Source organism: Miniopterus natalensis, chromosome 21 (assembly GCF_054644295.1).
Source record: "Miniopterus natalensis isolate mMinNat1 chromosome 21, mMinNat1.hap1, whole genome shotgun sequence".
NCBI classification, from domain to species: Eukaryota; Metazoa; Chordata; class Mammalia; order Chiroptera; family Miniopteridae; genus Miniopterus; species Miniopterus natalensis.
Genome location: NC_142101.1, coordinates 4,168,674 through 4,189,939, shown reverse-complemented (window position 1 = coordinate 4,189,939; position 21,266 = coordinate 4,168,674). Strand labels below are relative to the sequence as shown.

The 21,266-nt window shown below is 42.9% G+C and overlaps 1 protein-coding gene across 4 annotated transcripts in view; it reads left to right on the top strand.

Moving 5' to 3' along the window:
* The window catches only part of MTR (5-methyltetrahydrofolate-homocysteine methyltransferase), a 94,161-nt gene that overhangs the window by 43,047 nt on the left and 29,848 nt on the right, over nt 1-21,266 (top strand). For 3 of the 4 annotated variants that reach the window (XM_087828923.1, XM_087828924.1, XM_087828925.1), the window contains 4 exons: nt 3,982-4,167; nt 12,754-12,933; nt 14,433-14,549; nt 14,839-14,979. In XM_087828923.1, coding sequence (XP_087685049.1) covers nt 3,982-4,167; nt 12,754-12,933; nt 14,433-14,549; nt 14,839-14,979 — 624 coding nt within the window. Of the gene's footprint in view, nt 1-3,981; nt 4,168-12,753; nt 12,934-14,432; nt 14,550-14,838; nt 14,980-20,735; nt 20,826-21,266 lie in introns of all 4 variants that reach the window. The other variant, XM_087828926.1, reaches the window with a different exon arrangement.

Here is a 21,266-nt window from a genome sequence, read left to right as displayed (position 1 = left end):
GAAAGTTTTTGTGTCAGTCTTTTAAAAAATTTTTAGATGGGCCTGGTCGGGCGTGGCTCAGCGATTGAGCATCTACCTATGATCTAGGAGGTCGCGGGTCAATTCCTGGTCAGGGCACATGCCAGGGTTGTGGGTTCGATCCCCAGTCGGGGGCGTGCAGGAGGCAGCTAATCAATGACGATTCTCTCATCATTGACGTTTCTATGTCTCTCTCTCTCCCTCTCTCTTCCTCTCTGAAATCAATAAAGATATAAAAAATTAAAGTATTAAAGAATTTTTAGATGGATTTTAAAACCTTAAAACTCTCACCTCAGCTGGCTGGTGTGGCTCAGTGGTTGAGAGTTGACCTATGAAACAGGAGATCACAGCTCAAATCCCACTCAGCGCACATGCCCAGGTTGTGGGCTTCGTCCCTGGTGGGGGGCGTGCAGGAGGCAGCAATCAATGACTCTCTCATCATTGATGTTTCTCTCTCTCTCTTTCCCTTCCTGTCCCTGAAATCAGTAAAGATTTATTTTAAAAAAAACTTACTTCATTTTTCTACCATTGAATTTGTGATGACTAGCATTTTTTTACATTCTTTTCTTCTTTTTTATTTTTTTATTGATTTCAGAGAGCGGAAGGGAGAGGGAGAGAGAGATAGAAACATCAATGAGGAGAGTCATTGATCAGCTGCCTTCTGTATGTCCCCTACAGGGGACCAAGCTTGCAACCTGGTCATGTGCCCTGACTGAGAATTGAACCTCGATCTCCTGGATCCTAGGTCAATGCTGAACTGCTGAGCCACACTGGCTGTGCTGTAGAGAATTTTTAAGAGTTTATTTGAGCCAAACTAATGACTTATGCAGGGGGCCAGGGGGGTGGGCAAGTTCTCAGATGCTATGGAAAATAACAGTTTACAGTTTCTTTTATGTATTTGAAATTAAGGAGGGAATATAAGGAAGATTACATGGAGGTGGGAGAAAGCAAGGTGGGGATTGGAATACGGAATAGTTAAGATTATATGCTCTCTTGAGGGCAGTTATTTCAAAGATGTATTAACCTAGATGCACAAAAACAATGGACAAGGTTTGCTTAAGGCAGGGGTGGGGAACCTTTTTTCTGACAAAGGCCATTTGGATATTTATAACATTATTCAAGGGCTATACAGAATTATCAACTTAAAAAATAGCTATTAAAAAAGCTCCTAGATTTATTGAATTTCTGGTCCTGCCTGCAGTTGCCTTGACAGAACCAGACCAAATGATTTTGTGGGCCATACCAGTGAAGGCAAAGATAAGCCTTTTACTAAAAAAGTTATATGCCTGGGTATGACTACCCACCATGATCTGTGCAGTTAGGAATTTATGATCAGATCACTCTGTGAGGTTACTTCCCGTAGAACCCACTTTTCATCCACAGACCTTAGATTTCTTTCTCATCTCTGAAATGGGAATAACCATATTTGCTTTATCTTAGCAAATATTCAAACCTGAAATGTTCAGATCTGTAGAGAATTTTTATGAGTTTATTTGAACCAAACTTAGGACAGTTGCTGGTAAGCAAAACCTCAATGGATTGAGAAAATGCTCTGGAAAAATGTCAGTCTTGCACCTTATTTTATACATTACAATCGAAGCCTATATGGGTTACATGAAATCCCATTGGTGATAGATTAGGGAGGCAAGAGAAAGCAAAGCAGGGAAATCTCTGGGGTTGGATAAAAAGTAAAATGATAGACACATGCTTCTTTTACTTAGGTGGGTGTATTAACATGATAACAATGAGGGGATTTATAGTCTCTGCTCTGGTGTAGAGCCTGGCTTTGAGGTCAGGTAAAAGGAAATGACTTTGACATTCCAAAGGTATGTTATCATAGATGCAAAAAGATAATAGTATCAATTAGAAAGTTGACCTCTGTCAGGGAAGATTCTAGCCTAGGTCATGACTACCCACCATAAACTGCTTTTAGTTAGAAAGTTTTAATTTCAGACCATCCTATGTGGTTACTTTAGGTCTCTGAGTTTGGCCCCTTTTCGTCCACAGTCTGACTTGTGAATTGTAAAGATAAAAATGCCTTGTTAACTGTGACGACCCCATGTGACTTGAGGCATTATTACTTACTTAGTGTTCTGATTGCTACTATAATTTTTTTTCTTAATCTTTTCTGGTTTGGACCTTCTGTTATCAGTGGGGTGCTCTCTGTGTCTCCACCTGTTACTGATGGAGTGGAATTCTTAGGGTGCCACTGGGAAAAGAATTTCCTGAGGCCCTCATGGAGGATGGGGTTTCGTGGAAAGCTTTATTGATGATGCAAAATTAAGGGGTTCCCTTCCAAGGTTCCATCTCTCTCCATCCCACCAAGGAAAAAGTTTCATTTTGTCTTCAGCAGAGCTAGGATCAAAGCCTCTTCCCAGAGCTTCTGCTCCATATTTGCACAGTCTAGTCCAGCATCAGGTTAGCTTAGCTTATGTTCCCAGCTACAGTCCACTGTGCCACCTGGGATCCGCATGGCCTGCTTAAGGCCACATGGCACAGGTGAGTGTGGGTCATGGAGCAAGAGAAGAGAAAGCGGCAAGAGTGAAGAGGGAGAGAACTCTGGGGATTGTAACTGGGAGCTTAACCAATTAACCCTCAGGATTTCTCAGGCTTTCAGTGGCTCTGTCCCCCTAGCCAATTATCTTTTTCCCAGGTTAGACTGACAGCAAGCAATTTCCCTACTTCATCCCAACTTCGCTGTGCATGTGCCCATTTCCCCCTTTGTTGGATCCCTTCCTCCAATGATTTGTAGGGAATGGATTGGTGGTTCCCTGGGGAGTGTGAAATTGCAGCTTCCTGGTAAAGCTGCCCAGATGACCATGCCTATAATGTCAGGCCTTCCCTTTGCTTTCTTTATAGTGTTAATAACTAGTTAATTATGATGATAACACTACTACTAAAATTTACTTGAGACCAAATTTTGAACAATTGGGGTACCCTGTAACAACATGACCGGCAAGGTTGGGACACCAAACTGCCAGCAAGCACTTTAAACATTGGCCTGGTATTGTCATCGTATTTGACCCTTTCCTAGCACACCTGTCATTACTAGTGTGCTAGGAAAGAGCTAAGTGCATGGATTCCTTGTTCTGTTCTGCTCTTATTTGGTGGTGCAGCTTAAGGAAGAGCCACCTGCCCAGGGACTCTTTTCCTGATTCTCCCTCCCCTCATGCCCTGTGTCATAGATTGGGTTTGATGCCCCTGGCTGCCTGTGCTCTAGCATTTCCCACATTTTGTGTCATTACTTGTTTAATCATTTATCTTTATATGTTCAGGGGAGCCAGGGAGTGGCTGCCTAACCATTGTCCTGAATTCAACATGGGATATAACATGGTCGACACTTGATCATTTATGGAGTGATCGTCTATCCTAGTCCTTCTTTGAAGCCCTTTCTTTCACCTTTCCTGGTACAGAGGCATGAGTGCATGGGAGTATTAAGGACGCACCTGTTCTAATTTGTGCATTCCAATTTTTCCTTTATTTTAGTTATATGCATTTGTTTAATTTTACATCTCCTTTTTTCCCCAGTCAGGAACTTGATTTTCTAAAGGGAAGATTGAATTTGAATAACTTGGCTTGAGGGCTATTCCCAGGGCCTGAGGCTACACATTAATCTTGAGTCAGATCAGGGGTATGAGGATCTGAGTGAGGTGCTGGCCGCAGGGGCAGGCACTTGAGAGTATGAACCAGTACTGAAGCCAGTGAGCTGACCTTCCGATTTCATTCTGATGTAGACCCGTGATCTTTGAGTTAGAAAGTTCTGGCCCTTCATGCATGCAGTCTCTTGTAAGACTGAAATTACTTCAAGTATTTTGGGCTTTAAGAACAGGTACATTAAAGTCCTCTCTCTTATTACACTATTGTTTATTGTTTCCCTAAGGAAGAAATGGGAACTGTTTGGGAGGCCTTGGAAGGGACTTTGTGGTGACTTATCTTTCGTGATTTTCTGCCCTGTGATTCCAGGTGCCCTTGTGCATTGACTCTTCCAATTTTGCTGTGATTGAAGCTGGCCTGAAGTGCTGCCAGGGCAAGTGCATCGTCAACAGCATCAGTCTGAAGGAGGGGGAGGGGGACTTCCTGGAGAAGGCCAGGATTATCAAGAAGTTTGGTGCTGCTGTGGTCGTCATGGCTTTTGACGAAGAGGGACAGGTGAGTGATTTCTTTTGACCAAGCTCCATTGTGTTACACAGGCTAGACAGAGCAGTGGAAGAAAACTGAGTCCAAAACAGCCATGTGTGTGTGTATATATGTGGGTGTACCATAATAACCATCCACATATGTGTACAAACACACACTTGTATCTATATATACATATAAATTTGATATGTAATAAAGTCTTTACATCAGTTGAGAAAGGAATTATTCAGTAAATGCAATTGTAACAACTGGTTATGGGTTTAGAAGAAAATAAAGTTAGAGCCATGTTTCCTGCCATATACTAAAATAAAGTCAGTATCAATTAAAGATCTAAATGTAAAAAACAAAATTCTAAAGAATGTATGGGAAAATACCTAAACTTGGGAAGGCAGAAAGAAAACTGCTAGAGGTATCTATAAAAATGTTAAACCTTATTTGCAACATGAATAATAGCAGTGGGTTAATGTCCCTAATATGTAAAGAGATTTTGTAAATCATAAAATAACTCCCCCAGTCAATGTAATAGAAGAATGAATAGCCTTGGTTAGAGCATCGTCCTCATATGCCAAGGTTGTGGGTTTAATCTCCGGTCAGGGCACATACAAGAAGCAGCCAATGATGCGTGAATAAGTGGAACAACAAATCGATGTTTCCCTCTCACTCTCACTCTCTTGCTCTCCCTTCCTCTTTAAAAATCAATCAATAAATTATTTTTAAAAAGAATGAATAAAGAAAATGAGTAATTTACAAAAATACAAATAACCAATAAACCTATGAGAAGATAATATTATAATGATTAAAGAAATAAAATAATGAAACAATAACATATTAGTTTCTTTTATTAAATAGAAAAAAGCAAAATATTGATAAATGGCAACTCTCATGTCTGCCATGGAATCAGGGAGGGGCAACGGGAAGACTCAGACACAACGCCAGTTCAGCTGGGTGATGAGTATATAGTGATTATTGTATTGTTGTTTTATCCCTCACATTACTTTCATATTTTTCTATCTAATATTTAAGTTAAAACAATTTTTAAAAATTCATGTGTTATGATTCAGCTCCTCCTGGGAATCTTGTAATAGGTCAAGCACATAAGGACACAAGTTCACATTCATTGTAGTGTTGTGGTAGCAAAAAAATTGAGGACACTCTAAATGCCGGTTAATAAGGGAGTGCTTTAGTCCTGCTACATGCCACATAGAATAAATATTGTGCAGCAGTTGAAGACAATGAGATGATGGCCCTGGCCGGTGTTGCTCAGAGGTTAGAGCGTCGGCCCAGGCACCGAAGGGTCTCAGGCTCAATTCCTGGTCAAGGGCTTGTACCTGGGTTGCAGGTTAGATCTCACCCCTGCCCCTCGCCACCAGGGCGCATGCAGGAGGCAAACAATCAATGTGTCCCTGTTACATGGATGTCCCCCCACTTTCTCTAAAAAGCAATGGAGAAAATATCCTCAGGTGAGGATTAACAACCACAACAAAAGAATGCGATAATGGAGCCCTGCGTTCAATATGTTGAATGAAAAGAACCAAGTGACATGATCCCAGCTGTTTCAATAAAAGGATTTATATGGATGTGTGTGTCTCTAGGTAGAGAAAGAATTTGGTAGTTGCTAACGGGAGGGTAGCGATAGCCTCGGTGGGACACGTCGACCTGTTTACATAGTGGACAAGTGGTAGGGTCCCGCCCTTTCTCTTCTCTCTGCTTTTTGTATTTTTAAAATGAAACTGTTTTTAACAAAAACATTATTGTTTTTGTACAAAAGATGTATTTTCATCTTGAGAAAAATTCAAGTCATTCAGAAGCGTACAAAAGGATAATTTTGATAACGAACATCCATTGAACCTTTACTTGTACCGAGTAGGCACATTCCACACACGAAATCAGTTTTTCCTCCCAAAAGAGAAATGTTGGGTATATATTGCTACTATTTTTATATACCAAACCACAAAGACCTGTGCGCAGGTACAAGTGCTAGGCTTCAGGCCTAGGGGACCTGGCATCACTGCACAGGGTCTGCAGAATGGCTGGGAAAGCTTTTCAGGGCAGGCCGTCAGAAGAGTGGGCCGCTTTAGAAAAGGTGGTCTCGTAAAGCCCCTCTAAGAAGGAAATATTTGAAAACCTGAATGAAATGAGCAAGCCATGTGGCATTTAGGGAAGGAGCAGAAGAGGTTCTAGCAGATTGAAAATTTTGCATAAACGAGATTACATCTGTGGTTCTGTAACCCTTACCCCCACTCAGAATGTTGGCATCTTCCCAACTTAGCAAATGTGGGTTTTCTCCACAGATTATAACTCCATCTTCTCTGGTTGCCTTACATTGCAGTATATGTGTGTTTTACTTAGTATATTATTGGATGAAATTGCAATTCTAACATTTTAGGAGAATGAACGATGGCTGTGAATCCTCCAGTCCAGGTGACATTTCCCCTGTACAGTGATTTTCTCAGTCAGTCAGAAGTAGGATTGCAGTTAATATTTGACTCACGTTGTTAAATTGTCCTGAAAGGAATTATCTAGCCATCTTCCACTGCTAGTCTAGTATTGTGGGACCTTTTAACATAGTTTTAATTTTTACCAAAAATGTATATGCAGATAGTTAAAGAGACTAAAGCCCTATAAGGCTTTTTATGGAAAACAGAAGCCCCAGCCCTCCAGATCCCCAGAGGCAACCACTTGAACTTTTTTAGATGTTTCTTGTAGCATTTACCTCCTCACCTTCAAGTTCTTTCAGTTACTATTTATTGCCTTCCTGTAGTGGTTAGGGATCTGGCTTTTCCACTATCCTCTACCCTCACTCTATGCATCTTTACTTTTATCCCACAATCCTCCCAATATAGATAAAACTATTTGGGGGCTTATATTATTAGGCGGTGTAAAAGCTGAGACACCATGATTCCTTTTCTTTCCCTGCACCCTACTGTTTTCCACTAAGTTAATACTTTTTTGTTTGCTTTGTTTCTTACATATTTCGTCTTCACACTATCCCCTACTTATGTACATTTCCAATATCCAGTGTATCCAACGCATCCAGTAGACTGTCACTTTAACGTCTTGAAGAATTCTCTCTCCACATTTCCTGACATGATCTGGAGAGGCTGCCAGCAGGCTGATGACTGTACAGCGTCACCACGAGTGTCCCTCACTGTCCTGGGTCTCCTCTCTCCTCTCGTCGGTTTCTAGATCTCATAATTCCCTCATTCTTGGTTTAATTTCTCGTTTGTGTATCTTTTGGTAGCCTCTTGCAAAAGAAAACATGGCAGTAAATATTTTTGAAACCTTACATGTCTGAATATGGCTCTATTCTACTGCTACACTTGACAATTGTATGGATATAGGCACGAAGCTTGAAATTATTTTCTGTGTTTTGAAAGCATTGATTTGTTATCTCCTAGTTTCCACCTGTACTAGTAAGAAGTCTAGTGCTGATGAAACCTGTTTATTTCCCCATTTTCTGGGTGTTTCTTGGAGCTTCTGCGTGCTCAGCACCCTGAGATCTTACGGTGATGGGCTGCATTGTGTGGGCCACGGCAGCGCTTGCGGGAAGCTGTCCCGCCACTGGCGTGTGTGCTTTGCGGGTATCAGGTACTTTGCCAGCTTTCACCCTCCTCCTCCTGTTCTCTGGCTCTGGCGCTTGCTCTGCTTACCTGTTTCTAGAGGCATTTTTAACATAGAGCCAGTGGGATTTGCCTTCCCTTCGGCTGGGAGTTGTGAAAGAAAGAGGAGCCCGGGATGACTTCAGGGGCCTTTGGCCAGGGCAGTTGAAGAGAGGGAAGACTGAGAGAAGCAGACCTAAGATGGGGAAGGACGGACTATGTTTGGGCTGGTGTGTGGACTGTGTGGTTGTGTAGGTGATTCTGAGTTTCATGGGCAAAGTCTGGCTTGAAGATAGAATTCCCTTACTTGGGAATTATCTGTACATAGATGGTATTGAAAGCTGGACTGAGCTCAGTGGCTGCAGTGAAGGTCCTAGGACCTCGGAAGTCTGGGAGCGACTGTGCTCCGAGGTTGGAGAGAAGAGGAGGCCCCCTCATAGCGTTTGGGAGGAGCAGCCTGTTTGGTAGGAGGGGGACCAGAAGGGAGGGTTCACTTGGCTTCTGAGTGAAGAGCAAGCTTCCAGAAGGCCTTGCTGAGCTATTTTAAAGAGCTGTGGGTAGATCCAGTAGATGAGACCAAGAGTTTACCCCTGGATTTAGAAGTGGGGTAGTGCTGATCTTGCTGTCCTGTTTCCAAGGAGATGAAAACTTAACTGGAGTGGGTTCAGGAGAGCATAGGAGAATTGGAGCCAGTAGGTATAAACGACTTTTTTTGAGTTTTCCTGTAAACGGAAGAGAGGAGTAGGGTGGAAACCAGAGAGGAATATGAGGTTAAAAAAGTGTATGTGCACACGGGCCTGTGTATGTATGCATGCATGTGTGTGCACGCGCGGGCCTGTGTGTCTGTGTTAGTGAAAATAGGTGGTGTGACAAGGCAGTTGTGTAAGCTGATGGACATGAGCTGGTAGAGAAAGGGGGCATTTGCTAGCTCCCTGCCCAGAGAGGAGACAGTTTGCTCACAGTGCTGGAGGGAAGGCAGAAGGCAGTGTGTGAGCACAGACGGCAGGAGGCAGGGCCGGGGGAGTCTGTCTGACTGGGTGTTTTCTCACTCAGTGCAGTAGGAAGCGGGGTCATCTCTGAGTGCGTGGAATGTGCTTTGAGGCTCAGCCTGCTTCACCTAGTGTAACACAAAAACTCCCCCACAGGGAGAGATGGGCCTTGCCTGTGCTTTTAAAAAACACCCGCGACCTCTGAGCTCTTCCGATTTTTCAGTTCCTTCGGTATGGGATGAGACTTGGCTTTAGTAATTTTAAAACCTTAGAAGTGATTCTCATGTAAACTGGTCGAAACAACTAGCAGTTTATTATTTAGTCCTCATAACCACCACCTGGGGTAGCTGTTGTCCTCTTTACTGTGATTCAAGGTCAGATGCCTGGGAGGAGATGGAGCCTAGTTTGAAGACTTGATACAAGTTTCCACATCCGGGGTTATCCCCTTGCTGGGGTGTCCCAATGCTTTGTCTGTTAGCGCTGCTGGTGCTGGATCTGGTCTAGGAACAAGCTTCCCCTGTTTAGACCAGAATGTGACCACAAATAAAAACATAGGGAAACAATTTTAACTCGGCAGTTATGAAAGACATGCAGACTGAGCAGTGTTAGAAGAATGCTTTATCCTTCCAAAGTTGGTTGCAGTAAACTTAAAAATGAGCAGGCTCTGCCCTGGCTGCTGTGGTTCAGTGGTTAGAGCATCGGCTGTCATACCAAAGGGTCTTGGATTCAGTGCCCAATTAAGGGCAGGTTCCTGGGTTGCAGGTTCACTCCCTGCCCCTAGTTGGGGCGCCTGTGGGAACTAACCAGTCAGTGTGTCTCTCTCACATCAGTGTTTCTCTCCCTTTCTCTCTCTCTCCCCCCTCCCTTCCATTGTCTCTGAAAAGCAATGGAAAAACTACCCTCTAGTGAGGGTTAACAACAAAATGAGCCGGCTCTCTGTTGGTGCCACAGTGGTCGACAGAAAACCTTTGTGGAGTGTGGTGCAAACTGGGACAGTGCATGTGAAGACGCTAATATCTGTCAGGAGATAAAAATGTTGATATCCTTTCTGGGAAATTATCCCAATAAAAGGAGTTAGCAGCAAAAGAATACTATATATATGCAAAGATTTTTCACTAGTTTTATTGAAGATATAACCACCTAAACTCCCAACTGAAGAGAAATTGATTACTGCCCTAGCCAGGTACCTCAGTTGGTTGGAGCATCATCCTGGTACACCACGGTTGCAGGTTAGATCCCCGGTCAGGGCACATAAAAAAACGACCAATGAAAATGAATGCATCAATAAGTGGAACAACAAGTTGATGTTTCCCTCTCTCTCTCAAATCAATAAATTAAAAAAAGGAGAAATCGGTTACTTACGTTACATTACTCTATTGGAATACTGTCCAGATTGTTTAAATAGTAATTATGAAGATTATGGAATGGTATGACACTGCTTACAAATATATAAATTAAAAATATAAAACCAAAAGTTATATAGACACTGTATATATGACTCAAAATTACATTTGATAAAGTCTGCAGGAAAATGCTATAGAGAAAATAATTGTTAGAGTAAGATGGAATTAAAAATGCCTTTTAAAAAACTGATTTTCTTAATTAAAAATAATTTTCCTCTGATTTTAGACATATATGCTCATTATAGAATTGTGGTTTTGAAAATTATAAAGACCAAAGCAAAAAATTCATATACTTGCTAAGTCAGAAATCAACAATATGGATATTTTTATATAAAGGCCTATTTTCTATCCATTGAGTTGTCCTGGTGATTTGCTTTGCTTTGGTGATATCTCTGGTGATGGGGAGAAGGCAACTCTTTGAAATGAAAACCACTGTTGTGACTAAACAAAGCAGAGGAACTCACCTGTCTTTGTTTCTGTATCTGGCTATGGTCTGGTTATGTTTGTGATCCATGTTATAAACAAAATTGCAAAGTCAAGGCCAGATATGACAGAGGGGCTGGATTAAAGGCAAACTGGAATCATTTCTATGTTTGTTGTTGATGTTATTTTGATCGGCAGTTCTTTTTAAGTCTAAATAACAAAATACAGAATACCTTTATTGCTGACATTTCTGCAGGAGGAATAACTTTATCACTACTCAGTTTCTAGATGCAGTTTTCCTTTCTTAATTGATGACTTTCATGTGACAATTTTTTTTTTTTTAATCCTCACCAAGGACATGCTTATTGATTTTAGAGAGAGGGGAAGGGAGAGGAGAGAGAAACATCAATGTGAGAGCGAAACCAGTCTACTGTGTCCTATACGCCTCCCGACCAGGGATCAAACCTGCAACCTCGGTATGTGCCCTGATCAGGAACCGAACCCGCAACCTTTCAGTGTATAGGACGGAGCTCCAACCAACTAAGCCACACAGTCAGGGCTTGCATGACAATTTTTGATAAGGTTTCCTAGAATTAAAATTATCACATAATAGCAGAATGGACTATATTACTCTTTTGTTTGTACCTGTGTAAGTTACATAAAAGAGTAACCATTCTATAATGCACTCATTATATTTCACACATTTTCCTATGTTAAAGTTATTTGAAAATAGTTTTCCAGTTTATGGAAAAATAAAGCCCCACTGGGATGCTGACTAAAATTCAGTTTTGGTATCTTGCTGCTATTCAGTCACATCTTATATTTTCCTTAACTAGGGAAGCTCAAGATCATTCCCGGGTTCTTTGTGTTGTTTTGTCATTGTGACTGGCTTATGTTTTCTTTCGAATATATTTTTCCTTCAGTAGTGATTTTTTATATTTTTATTTCATAACCAGTCTTTTCATTGAATTTAGATAAATTGATGCTGTTTTTCAGTGAATGTGTTATGTTTCCCAGTAGGGTATGTACCATAGTTATTACAAATAGTCTAGGGAACTGAAGACAGTAGTTCTTAGTTTGCCCTTTGTTTTGACTTGCTAAAGGTAATTGACCCAAGCCTAGGAGTTGATGCTCACATTTCCTCCTCTGACCCCCTCTGAACTTTGTGAAAGTCCGACATATGTTTCTGCATTTCAGGGGCCTCCTTTGGAGGGGCTACAGGGAGGTCACCACTCCCTGGCTAAGGTTTCATGATTGAGTGTTCCTATCCTTGGGCTTTCCATATTAGATGTATTCTACTTTAAATTCTTTATCTGTAAGAAACAGACTTAACCAGATTTCCCTCAGAGGTGGCAGTTTATGGCAGGGACACAAGGAACATGAGTTTCTCTTGGTCCCCAGACTCCAAGCCTGGGTATCAGTTATCTTCTAGGAGTCACAGCACAGTGTGCAGTCGGCATACCTCCCTGTCTGTCTGTCTGTCTCTGTCTCTATCTTTCTCTGTCATTCATCCTGGGACACAAAGGAGCAGTGTGGGAGAGGGGAGTAAATGAGGGGCACACAATGGGAAATGAAATGGAAGATCTCCTAGGCCCTGATGCTAAGGAAGATGGGAGGGAAGCAGCTGGGGTTTTGAGCCTTGCTGCAGTGAATGCTGTCCTTTCCAGGTCACTACTCTAAAGAGCCATACTAATTAATTTATGCTATGACTTAAGGCACATGTTAACTGTCTGCTGTTGTGGTGGGTAGGGTGGAGGTGGAGAATGCATACATACCGTGGAAGCCTCATGGAATATTCCTGCAGGAAGATCCAGGAGACCTCTGGCAGTGTTGCCTGGGTGGGTGGGGTAAGGAGGGAGGACACTTATTTTTAACTTGTTCTTTAGTAGGGTTTGAGTCTTTATCACGTGTGTGTATTTTGTAGAAGTCTATTTATTAATATACCACATATGTGCTTTTAAGATTTGATTTTTACAGAGGCAGTGTAGCTGTTGTGCTGGTGAGAACATGTAGCCTTTGCACCAGTTCCTCCTCTGAGATAATTGTATAAACGTTTAGAGGCTGCCTGGTATTTGGATTTTTATGAAATTTAAGCATTGGCACTTCAGTACCAATGTGCCTCTGTTTTCAAAGATAGCACTTCATTTTTCTACTTAAATTGCAATCACGTGCTCCTTTTTCCAGGCGACAGAAACGGACAACAAAATCAGAGTGTGCACCCGGGCCTACCATCTACTTGTGGAAAAACTGGGCTTCAATCCAAATGACATCATATTTGACCCTAACATCCTCACCATTGGTACTGGGATGGAAGAGCACAACTTGTATGCTGTTAATTTTATCAATGCAACAAAAGTCATTAAAGTGAGTCTGGGCAATTTCTCTCTTCTACACAAGACGTCGTCACATTTACTGTGTGGCTCTGCTGACTAGTTTGAACTGTCATGTATATGTATTTATTGGCTGGGAATGTGACATTCTTGCTTTTAGGTAGCAATTTGGTTTTCTGGAATTAAGGGTCCTGTATTACATTTATGTTATTTTAAACTGAAATATAACACACACTGCAGAATATATAAAAATATAGAGTATAATAATTAATTACAAGGCATATAAAGCTCTCATTTAGGTCCTGGATAGAACATGGCTAGTGCCCTGCTTCTCTCCCTTCTGATTACACCCTCATCCTGAGTTTCGTTGCTTTTCTTTATAACTTCTATCACTTTCATTTATGCAATCTGAATTACCCACAGATTCTGTACTTGCATATTCACCTACTCCTAAAGTTTATCTGTGACCCCAAATCAATATTCATGGGGCCTTTGCCGTCCTTCCTGGACACACCCCTGTGCAGTGTCCCCACCCGCCTTTTCCCAGATGCAGTCAACCAGGACGCGCTACTCTTGTCTCGGTGCTCGTTCTGTAAACAAGTGTCCCGTTCATGTCTGTTTAGTGCTACGCTTTTCAGTTTTCGAGCTTTTTCTCGGTGATTGGTTTTTCTCTGTAAGTGGCCGCCCAGTGTAGGGCTGCAGTGTTATCTGTGCCCCGAAGACCAGGAAGGCCTTGTGGAGAAAACACGTGTTAGAGAAGCTTTGTTTAGACATGAGTTGTAGTGCTGCTGGCTGTGAGCTCAAGGTTGGTGAATCAACAGTATATATTAAACAAGTGTCTTTAAATGGAAACACACATAAGACAAGGTTATGTATTGATCAGTTGATGAAAATTTTATAAGCAGAGGCTCCCAGGAACCTCACCCTGTATTTCCTCGGGGCAGTGGTTTTCGGTGTTTCCTGATTCAGTGTTTGTGGTGACCTGATAGCACGTAATCACCACAAATAGTTGAGTTTTTCCTGTTTCTGAGCGTAATAGAAATAAAAGTAAGACTCCCATGCCTTTTTCCTTACCCAACTCCCTTTTAAAGATTCGTCCGTGTAGTTGAAGCTGTGCTTTCTTCATTTGTATTGATGTATGATATTCCATTGTCTAACTGTTCCATAGTTAACTGCTCTGCTGTTGGTAGACACGTGATTTGTTCCGGGTTTTGGACATGGTGACAGTGCTGCTGTGAACATTCCCATATGTGTGTCTCAGGCGCATGTGCGTGTCTACAACAGAAGCTGGAAGTGGAATGGCTGGGTGGTTGCAGTGATGGCGGCTGTGTCCTTAATGCTTGAGCTAGTTTGTGCTTCAGCAGCAGTTCTGCAGAGATGCTTGACGTTGTTATAAGGTGTGATGGGAACCTGGAACTTGATGTGCTTTTTTACTTTCCACTCTTTTATATACTCTTTTATATAAAGCTTAAGGGATGTGATTGATGCTTTTGGTAAAACAGGGGAATCTTTTCACCTTTTTATTTTTGCCAGCGAACGTTACCTGGAGCCAAAATAAGCGGTGGGCTTTCCAACTTGTCCTTCTCCTTCCGAGGAATGGAAGCCGTTCGGGAAGCCATGCACAGCGTTTTCCTTTACCACGCAATCCGGGTAGGTGGGACACATTCCTCTAGACCAACTTTTACCTGGGCAGGCCAGTGCAAACCCGCAGAACAGCTCTGGCCTGCTGCCAGTTTCTGAGAATAAGACTGACTGGAGCAGAGCAGCCACTCACTCACCTATTGTCTGTGCTGATTTTATATACAGCAGCGGGGCTAAGTTGTGGCGACAGAGACCATGGCCTGAACTATTTTCTGTGTGGCCCTTTACAGAAAAAGTTTGCTGACCCCTGATGTAGAGTGTTGCTGGAAATCCTCACTGTCCTCTGTGTTGCCCTTAGTTTGGTATGGACATGGCGATAGTGAATGCTGGGAACCTCCCCGTGTATGACGACATCCACAAGGAACTGCTCCAGCTCTGTGAAGATCTCATCTGGAACAAAGACCCCCAGGCTACTGAGAAGCTCTTACATTACGCCCAGGTAGAGAGAAGTGCTCTGACTGTGACTTTCCTGCCTTTGAATGTATCGCTTGTGCATGGTTATCAGACCTTCACTGTAGAATAGAAGCGAGGACCTAGTCACATCTGTGGATCGCGGGGATTGGCATAGGGAACTCCCGAGGAGGTGTTTCAGGGAGGGGAGGGGGAGAAACAGGCCACATTTAGGCTGCTCAGTGTGCTTATGTTTCAATTAATTTTAAAATGTAAAATTAATTTTTCTCAAACCAAAGTAACGCAATTCTAGAAAATTTACAAAATACAGATGAGCAAAAGAAGAAAATAAAAATCACTCGTAATCCTGCCCAAAATCCTGTTGAGATTTTGTTATAATCTTGTCAAGGTTCTTTGTTTTTCTGTTATTGTTGTTTTTTCCAAAATGAATATGTACTCATAGTTGTGTCCACACACCTACACACACATTTCTTTACAAAAATAGAACTGTCTCTAGATGCTTGTATGGTAACCTATTTAGTGGTATACTGGGAACATCTTTCCATTTTATTAGATATTTTTCTACCTCACAATTTAAATGGGCTCTTTTGGATTTTCTAACATGGCTGATGTTACCTGGTTCCTAATGTCACATGGTTACATTTGTGTACCTGTTTACGTTAGCATCTGCTCCCTTTGTGTCAGGGTCTGCAGGTCAGGGCCGAGGTCTGTACACATTTGTTCTATAGACACGAGAATAGTTGTAGTTAATCCAAAAATCAGTTCCTTGTCTCCCGCAATCCTAGGTCCATTAAGTGCCTCTCATTGGAGCTGCTTACTAGATTCAGTTTAAGGAAAGATGAGATATTTATGTCAAAAAAACTTTTTAATTTACTTCAGAAGTCAATGGCAGAGGAAGACATTTTCCTCCTGGGAACATGCCTGGGAAGCGGTAGAGTGAGTGCTCTTGTGTGTGTTGCCACCTTTGGTCCTGTCTTCCATGTTACAGCCTGAATTGAACTCTGGCAAACTGCCAACCTTTCTCCCTCCATCGAAGAGTGTTAAAATGTTCTGGAAGGAGGGTAGGGTGATTTGGGAGGAACTGTGTCCTTGGTTTCCCATCCTGATGGTGGCACGCTGTAGATTTCTGAAACTGTTTGTGTTAGCAAAGCTGATGGGAGTTCAGACCCTGCGTGAATACATGACCCTCCACTCAGCTCCTTAAAAGCATTTCTCATGGACACAGGACAGAATGTCTCTGGTCTTGATTGTTGCAAATATAATCAAGTTCTGCTTCAGCTTATTACCTAAGAAACAGTAATTACAGTTCTTTATCCATTTTCATGGCTGTTTCTGCTCATGTAGACAAAGTGATTCGCCCTTTACTAGTCTTAGAACATGAAGACATGGGTGTGGACACTCTTCAGCTTTCCTCTTAGCCTGTCTTCCACCTTGTGGTGACTCTTCATGAATAACTAAGACCGGGTTCTATTGAAGGCCAAGGGCATGCATCACAGTTTATACAGTTGTGAAGTTAGTTATACCAGAGCGTTCTTGACTAGCCCATGAAATGATGTGCTGTGTCATCTTCCCCTCCGCCGTCCAGATGAGACCGCACTCCCACTCAAAGGAGGTGCTCTCCTCATTTGTAAGGCTGTTCTCACTTAAGGTTTTGTTGCCTGTGTATTTTATGTCAGTCTTTCTTTTTGGTCTGTGTTCACTTGTAGCATTTGTTTACAAGTTTTTATTTCTGTATGTGGTGCTGAGCTGCCAAGAGGTTTTGCCTCTGGGGCACAGCCTAATCGAGGGAATCTTAATCGCAATTTGAAGAGCTTAACAATTGTCATATAAGAAATTGCCTCTCTCTTAATGTAACTACAAGGACTTATTATAAGCCATTGGCCTCTCTGTCAAGTAGGCTATCTATGTTCAAGATGGTCTGTCACCATGAAAGGGATTAGTAACAAAACAGGTATACTTCAGTAACTCCCAGGAGACACCAAGTGCAATTGGGGCATGAAAAGCAGGATAGTGTGAGGAAGTGAGGGCTGGGGGATTTTTTTTTCTTTGTTAGAGAATGATTGTCTCTGCTGATACACTATTGAAAAGGGTGTCAAGAGTCCTGCCTCTGATTTTCCTAACCTCTCTAATCCCACTTTTGGGGAATGAAGGAAAGAGTTGAGAAATAATTCCCCTAGTTTGATGTAGACAGACCTGTGGTGGGTAACTGTTTCTGGTGTCTGCAGTGTCATGGTACTGTATAGTTCACATGAGCATCTGTATTACGTGGTACCCTAATGGATGTCATGACCCCTTGGGCAAACACTGAAAAGATCCCTTGCTCTGATGGAATGGTTCTTGATTGACCTTGGGTTGCGAGAATGTTCTCAATACTTTTCTGGAGAAAAGATTCTGTTCTTTGATCTGGCCTTGATCCTTCCCATTGCCACTGGAGTGCTCGCTCTTTCCTGGCTTTCTCTCGAGCAGTTCACTCCCTGGATGCTGGTCCAGTTTGATACCAGAAACAAAACACAGGTCATCATAGGGACCCTGAGAAGCAGAAGCTACTCAAGAGCAGCAGCTACAGATACTAGGAGTAGACAGGTGGCCATGGCGACGGATTGGTCAGCTTGCTCGGTGGCTCTCTGTTCCATGAGCATCCAGTGGTCTGCTGTCTGGTCTCTGCAGTGTGTGAAACTGGCGGCTCATAGTCTATCCTGGAGAACCTCTTTTTGAAGGACTAGTTGGAAAGCCATGCTGTACTCTGAAACAGCTGCTTTTAAATGGCAACGTTTCACCTTCCCTGTGGATTTTCTAACGTATGTCCATCAAGTGGGTTCCTTTTCCCACTGCAGCCTGGGCACTGTAGTGGATCTTCACCAGCCTTCACCATTTCCTCATTTGCTACTGTTCATAATCACATATGTTTTGACCCCCCTGCACCTCATATGTGCTGCACACTGTGTATTTTTCTTTGAATACACCAGGCCCTTTTCCCAAGAGTGTTTGGAACACTCTGCTCTGTTTTTACTTATCAAACTCCATCCCACAGGCAGGAATTGCCTGTTGTGTGGTTGATTGAACAAATGGTGTTTACATGTATCAAGTGATACAAATGGGAGCTTTAGAAGGTCTTGTCTTTTCTCTTTTCTTTCCTTGCCACATAGCTCTAGTTTTGTGTGTGTGTGTGTGGGGGGGGGGATTCCTCTTCAATAACGGCCAGAGTATAGAACCTATGAATTTTCTAATTTTTTGTGATTTTTATTTTTTAGTTTTTTGTTTTTTGTTTTAATTTTTATGTATTTATTTTAGAGAGAAGGAGGGACGGAGGGAAGGAGAGACAGAAAAAACATCGATTTGTTGTTCCACTTAGTTATGCATCATTGGTTGATTCTTATATGTGCCCTGACAGGGGATTGAACCCACAACCTTGGCGTATCAGGATGATGCTCTAACCAACCAAGCTATCCAGCCAGGGCCTTTAGTTTTGATTTTTTTTTTTATTGAGATATAATTGACATATAACATTATATTAATTTCAGGTGTATAGCATAATGACTTGATGTTTCTATATATTGCAAAATGATCACCATAATGATTCTAGTTAACAACTTTTCACCACACATACTTACAAATTTGTTTTTCTTGAGATCTTTCAATATCTACTCTCTTTTAACAACTTTTAAAAATTCAATATGATGTTATTAACTAGTTGCTGTGCTGTACGTACATCCCTAGGGCACTTCATAGCTGAAGTTTGTACCTTTTACCCCCTTCAGTCATTTCACCTGCCCCACCCCCACCTCTGGCATATAAGTGAGATTATATCGTGATTGTCTTTTTCTGACCTATTTCACTTAGCATAATGCCCTTGATGTCCACCCGTGTTGTTGCAGATGGCAGGGTTTTTTCTCATTGTGTAATACTCCATTGTGTATTTGTACCGTGTCTTATTTATCCAGTCTGTCGGTGGACACTTGCATGTCTTGGCTGTTGTGAATAATGTTACAAATAATTAGTTTTTAATCACCACCTTCCTTAGGTTTTTGTGTGTAAGAGAGGCATTGGTCTTCCCATGTATGAGAAAGCCCGGTGTCGTCATTATTTTAGTTACCACCCCAGCCCTGAATCTTGGAGTTGTCCCCAACTCCTTCTCTTACACACTGTCCGTTACTTTAATGCTTTTATGTTAGTCCCTTTTTTCCTTCCTGTTACCACCACTGTAGTCCGGGCCTTTATCATGGATTATTAAAACATTTCCTCTTTCTGGGGTTCTTTTTAAAAGACTGCTTTGAATGGAATTCTGCCGCTTCAGAGCTTTGAATTGTGTCGTCTCCCCACCCTTGGCCCCACAGTTGCCTGGAAGGTTAAATCCAAACTTTATAGCCTGGGTTCCTGGTGCTCTGTGACTTGGCCTCTACTGTCCTGCACAAACGTTGCTCCAGAAAAGCCTGTTTCTGTTCAGCATTGTTTGATTCAGTGAATGCTGACTGAGCTCCTGCTTTGTGCTGACTTAGAGGATCTCAGTAGTAAGAGGGATGTGCCCCTCCAGAGCCCATAGTTCCAGGAGCCATGCAGGGACATATAGAGGCCGTTGGAGTGCAGTGTGGCAAGTGCGGACAGCATGGATAGGATGCTAGGAGAATGCTTAGGAGGGACACCAAGCCTAGGGAGGAGGAGGTCGAGTGAGACCTGATGCTGCCCGGGGCTTAGCCAGGCTGAGGTTTGGTGCTGGAGGTGGAGCTGTGGTCCCTGCCAGGGGATGCGTTTTTGCATCTAGCTGGGGCCTGGTTTTGTGGTTGGTGCTGAATAACGTGTCAGGTGAACAGAAGTGTAGGCCTCGAGGTGAAGGGATGATGGGAAGTGTGAGGAACCGGCGTGTTCAGGGCAGCTGAGCTAGTAGGGAATGCAGAAGATGAAGGTGCAGGAGAAAACCAGCCTGGTCGTTCAGTGAATTTCTTCATGGGGAGCAGGGGGTTTGACCAGTTTACATTTTGGAAGGTCCTTCTGGTTATTGTGCAGAGGACATATGGAGACCAGGGTAAGTCTGGGCTGCAGAGGCCAGTTAGTTGCTTGGATACGAAAGTGGAAGCCGGTGGAGAGAAACACTGAGGGGGTGTAATTGTTAGGACTAGGTGACCAGTGCATGTGAGGAACGAGAGGCTATTTGAGAAAGACACCTGCATTTGCGGCTTGGGCAACTGGTGGCCTCAGTGAGAGGGAGGAAACACGTAGGTAATACTACAGCTCACTGTGCACCATGGGCACTGCACGCCGTCCCTTTGGAGAGCCTGTCAGCTGCTTCAAAGTCTCTCCTCACCTGCCTGTGGTGATCACTCCTTCCTCAGAGTTCCTGGCGTAGCCTGTATCGTCTGCTCCTTCAGCCCTCAGCACATGCTTTCTCTCGTCCACCCCCGTACGACATGGCTGAGTGCTGGGCAGTATGGGCTGAGCCCTGCGCCTTGTAGTGCCCCCTCCGGGACAATGTCTGACTTGGCTTCATTGCAGCCCCTCGACACACAGTTGGAGAGTATTATCAGCTTGCATCGGATGTGGGTAGAGCTTCTCTGACTATCCTCGAAATCTTTGTCCTAAGTTATCTTTTAGGAAAGAAAACATGTAGCCTTACTCTGTCCTTCAAGTCCTAAAAGATTTTGCTTCCCTCAAATGTTTATGGAGATCTTAATTCAGTCTGGACACTCTGCTAGGGGCTGCAATATAAAGAAGGATAAGGCATAGGTTTTTGCTGCCACATAGCCCAGTAAGGACCTGTTGTATCCATCTTTCTGTCCTAATTCAATTAAGACTCACAGCAAAGGAGAGAAGACAGCCGTGCAGACCGATGAGTGGAGGACTGGCCCCATCGAAGATCGCCTGGAGTATGCCCTCGTGAAGGTGAGCTGGGGGCCTGCGCGAGTGGGAACTCGAGGGCTGAGACCCACATCCTTGTCTGCTGTTGCTGCCATAGGGGTGGGGCTGACAGCAAAGGAGACTCGGTAGACCACCTCGTTCCCCACCCCCTACTTCACGCACATTTTGGCAGTGACCAGAGACACTTTCGGTTGTCACAACTGGGGTCGGAGGTGTCACTGGATCCAGTGGCTAGGGATGCTGCTAAATATTGTACAGTGCATAGGACAGGCCCACATAACAGAATTGTTCAGCCCAAAATGTCAGTAGTGCCAAGCTTGAGAAATACTATCCCAGACCAAGTTGCTATCTTTCTATCAAAAAACAATTCCTGGCTCTTTTGCTGATAATTATAATACTAGGCAAGGTAATCAGTCTCCCAGCTTTAGTTTCCTCATTTGTGAGGAATTTCGGAGGTGTTTGGTG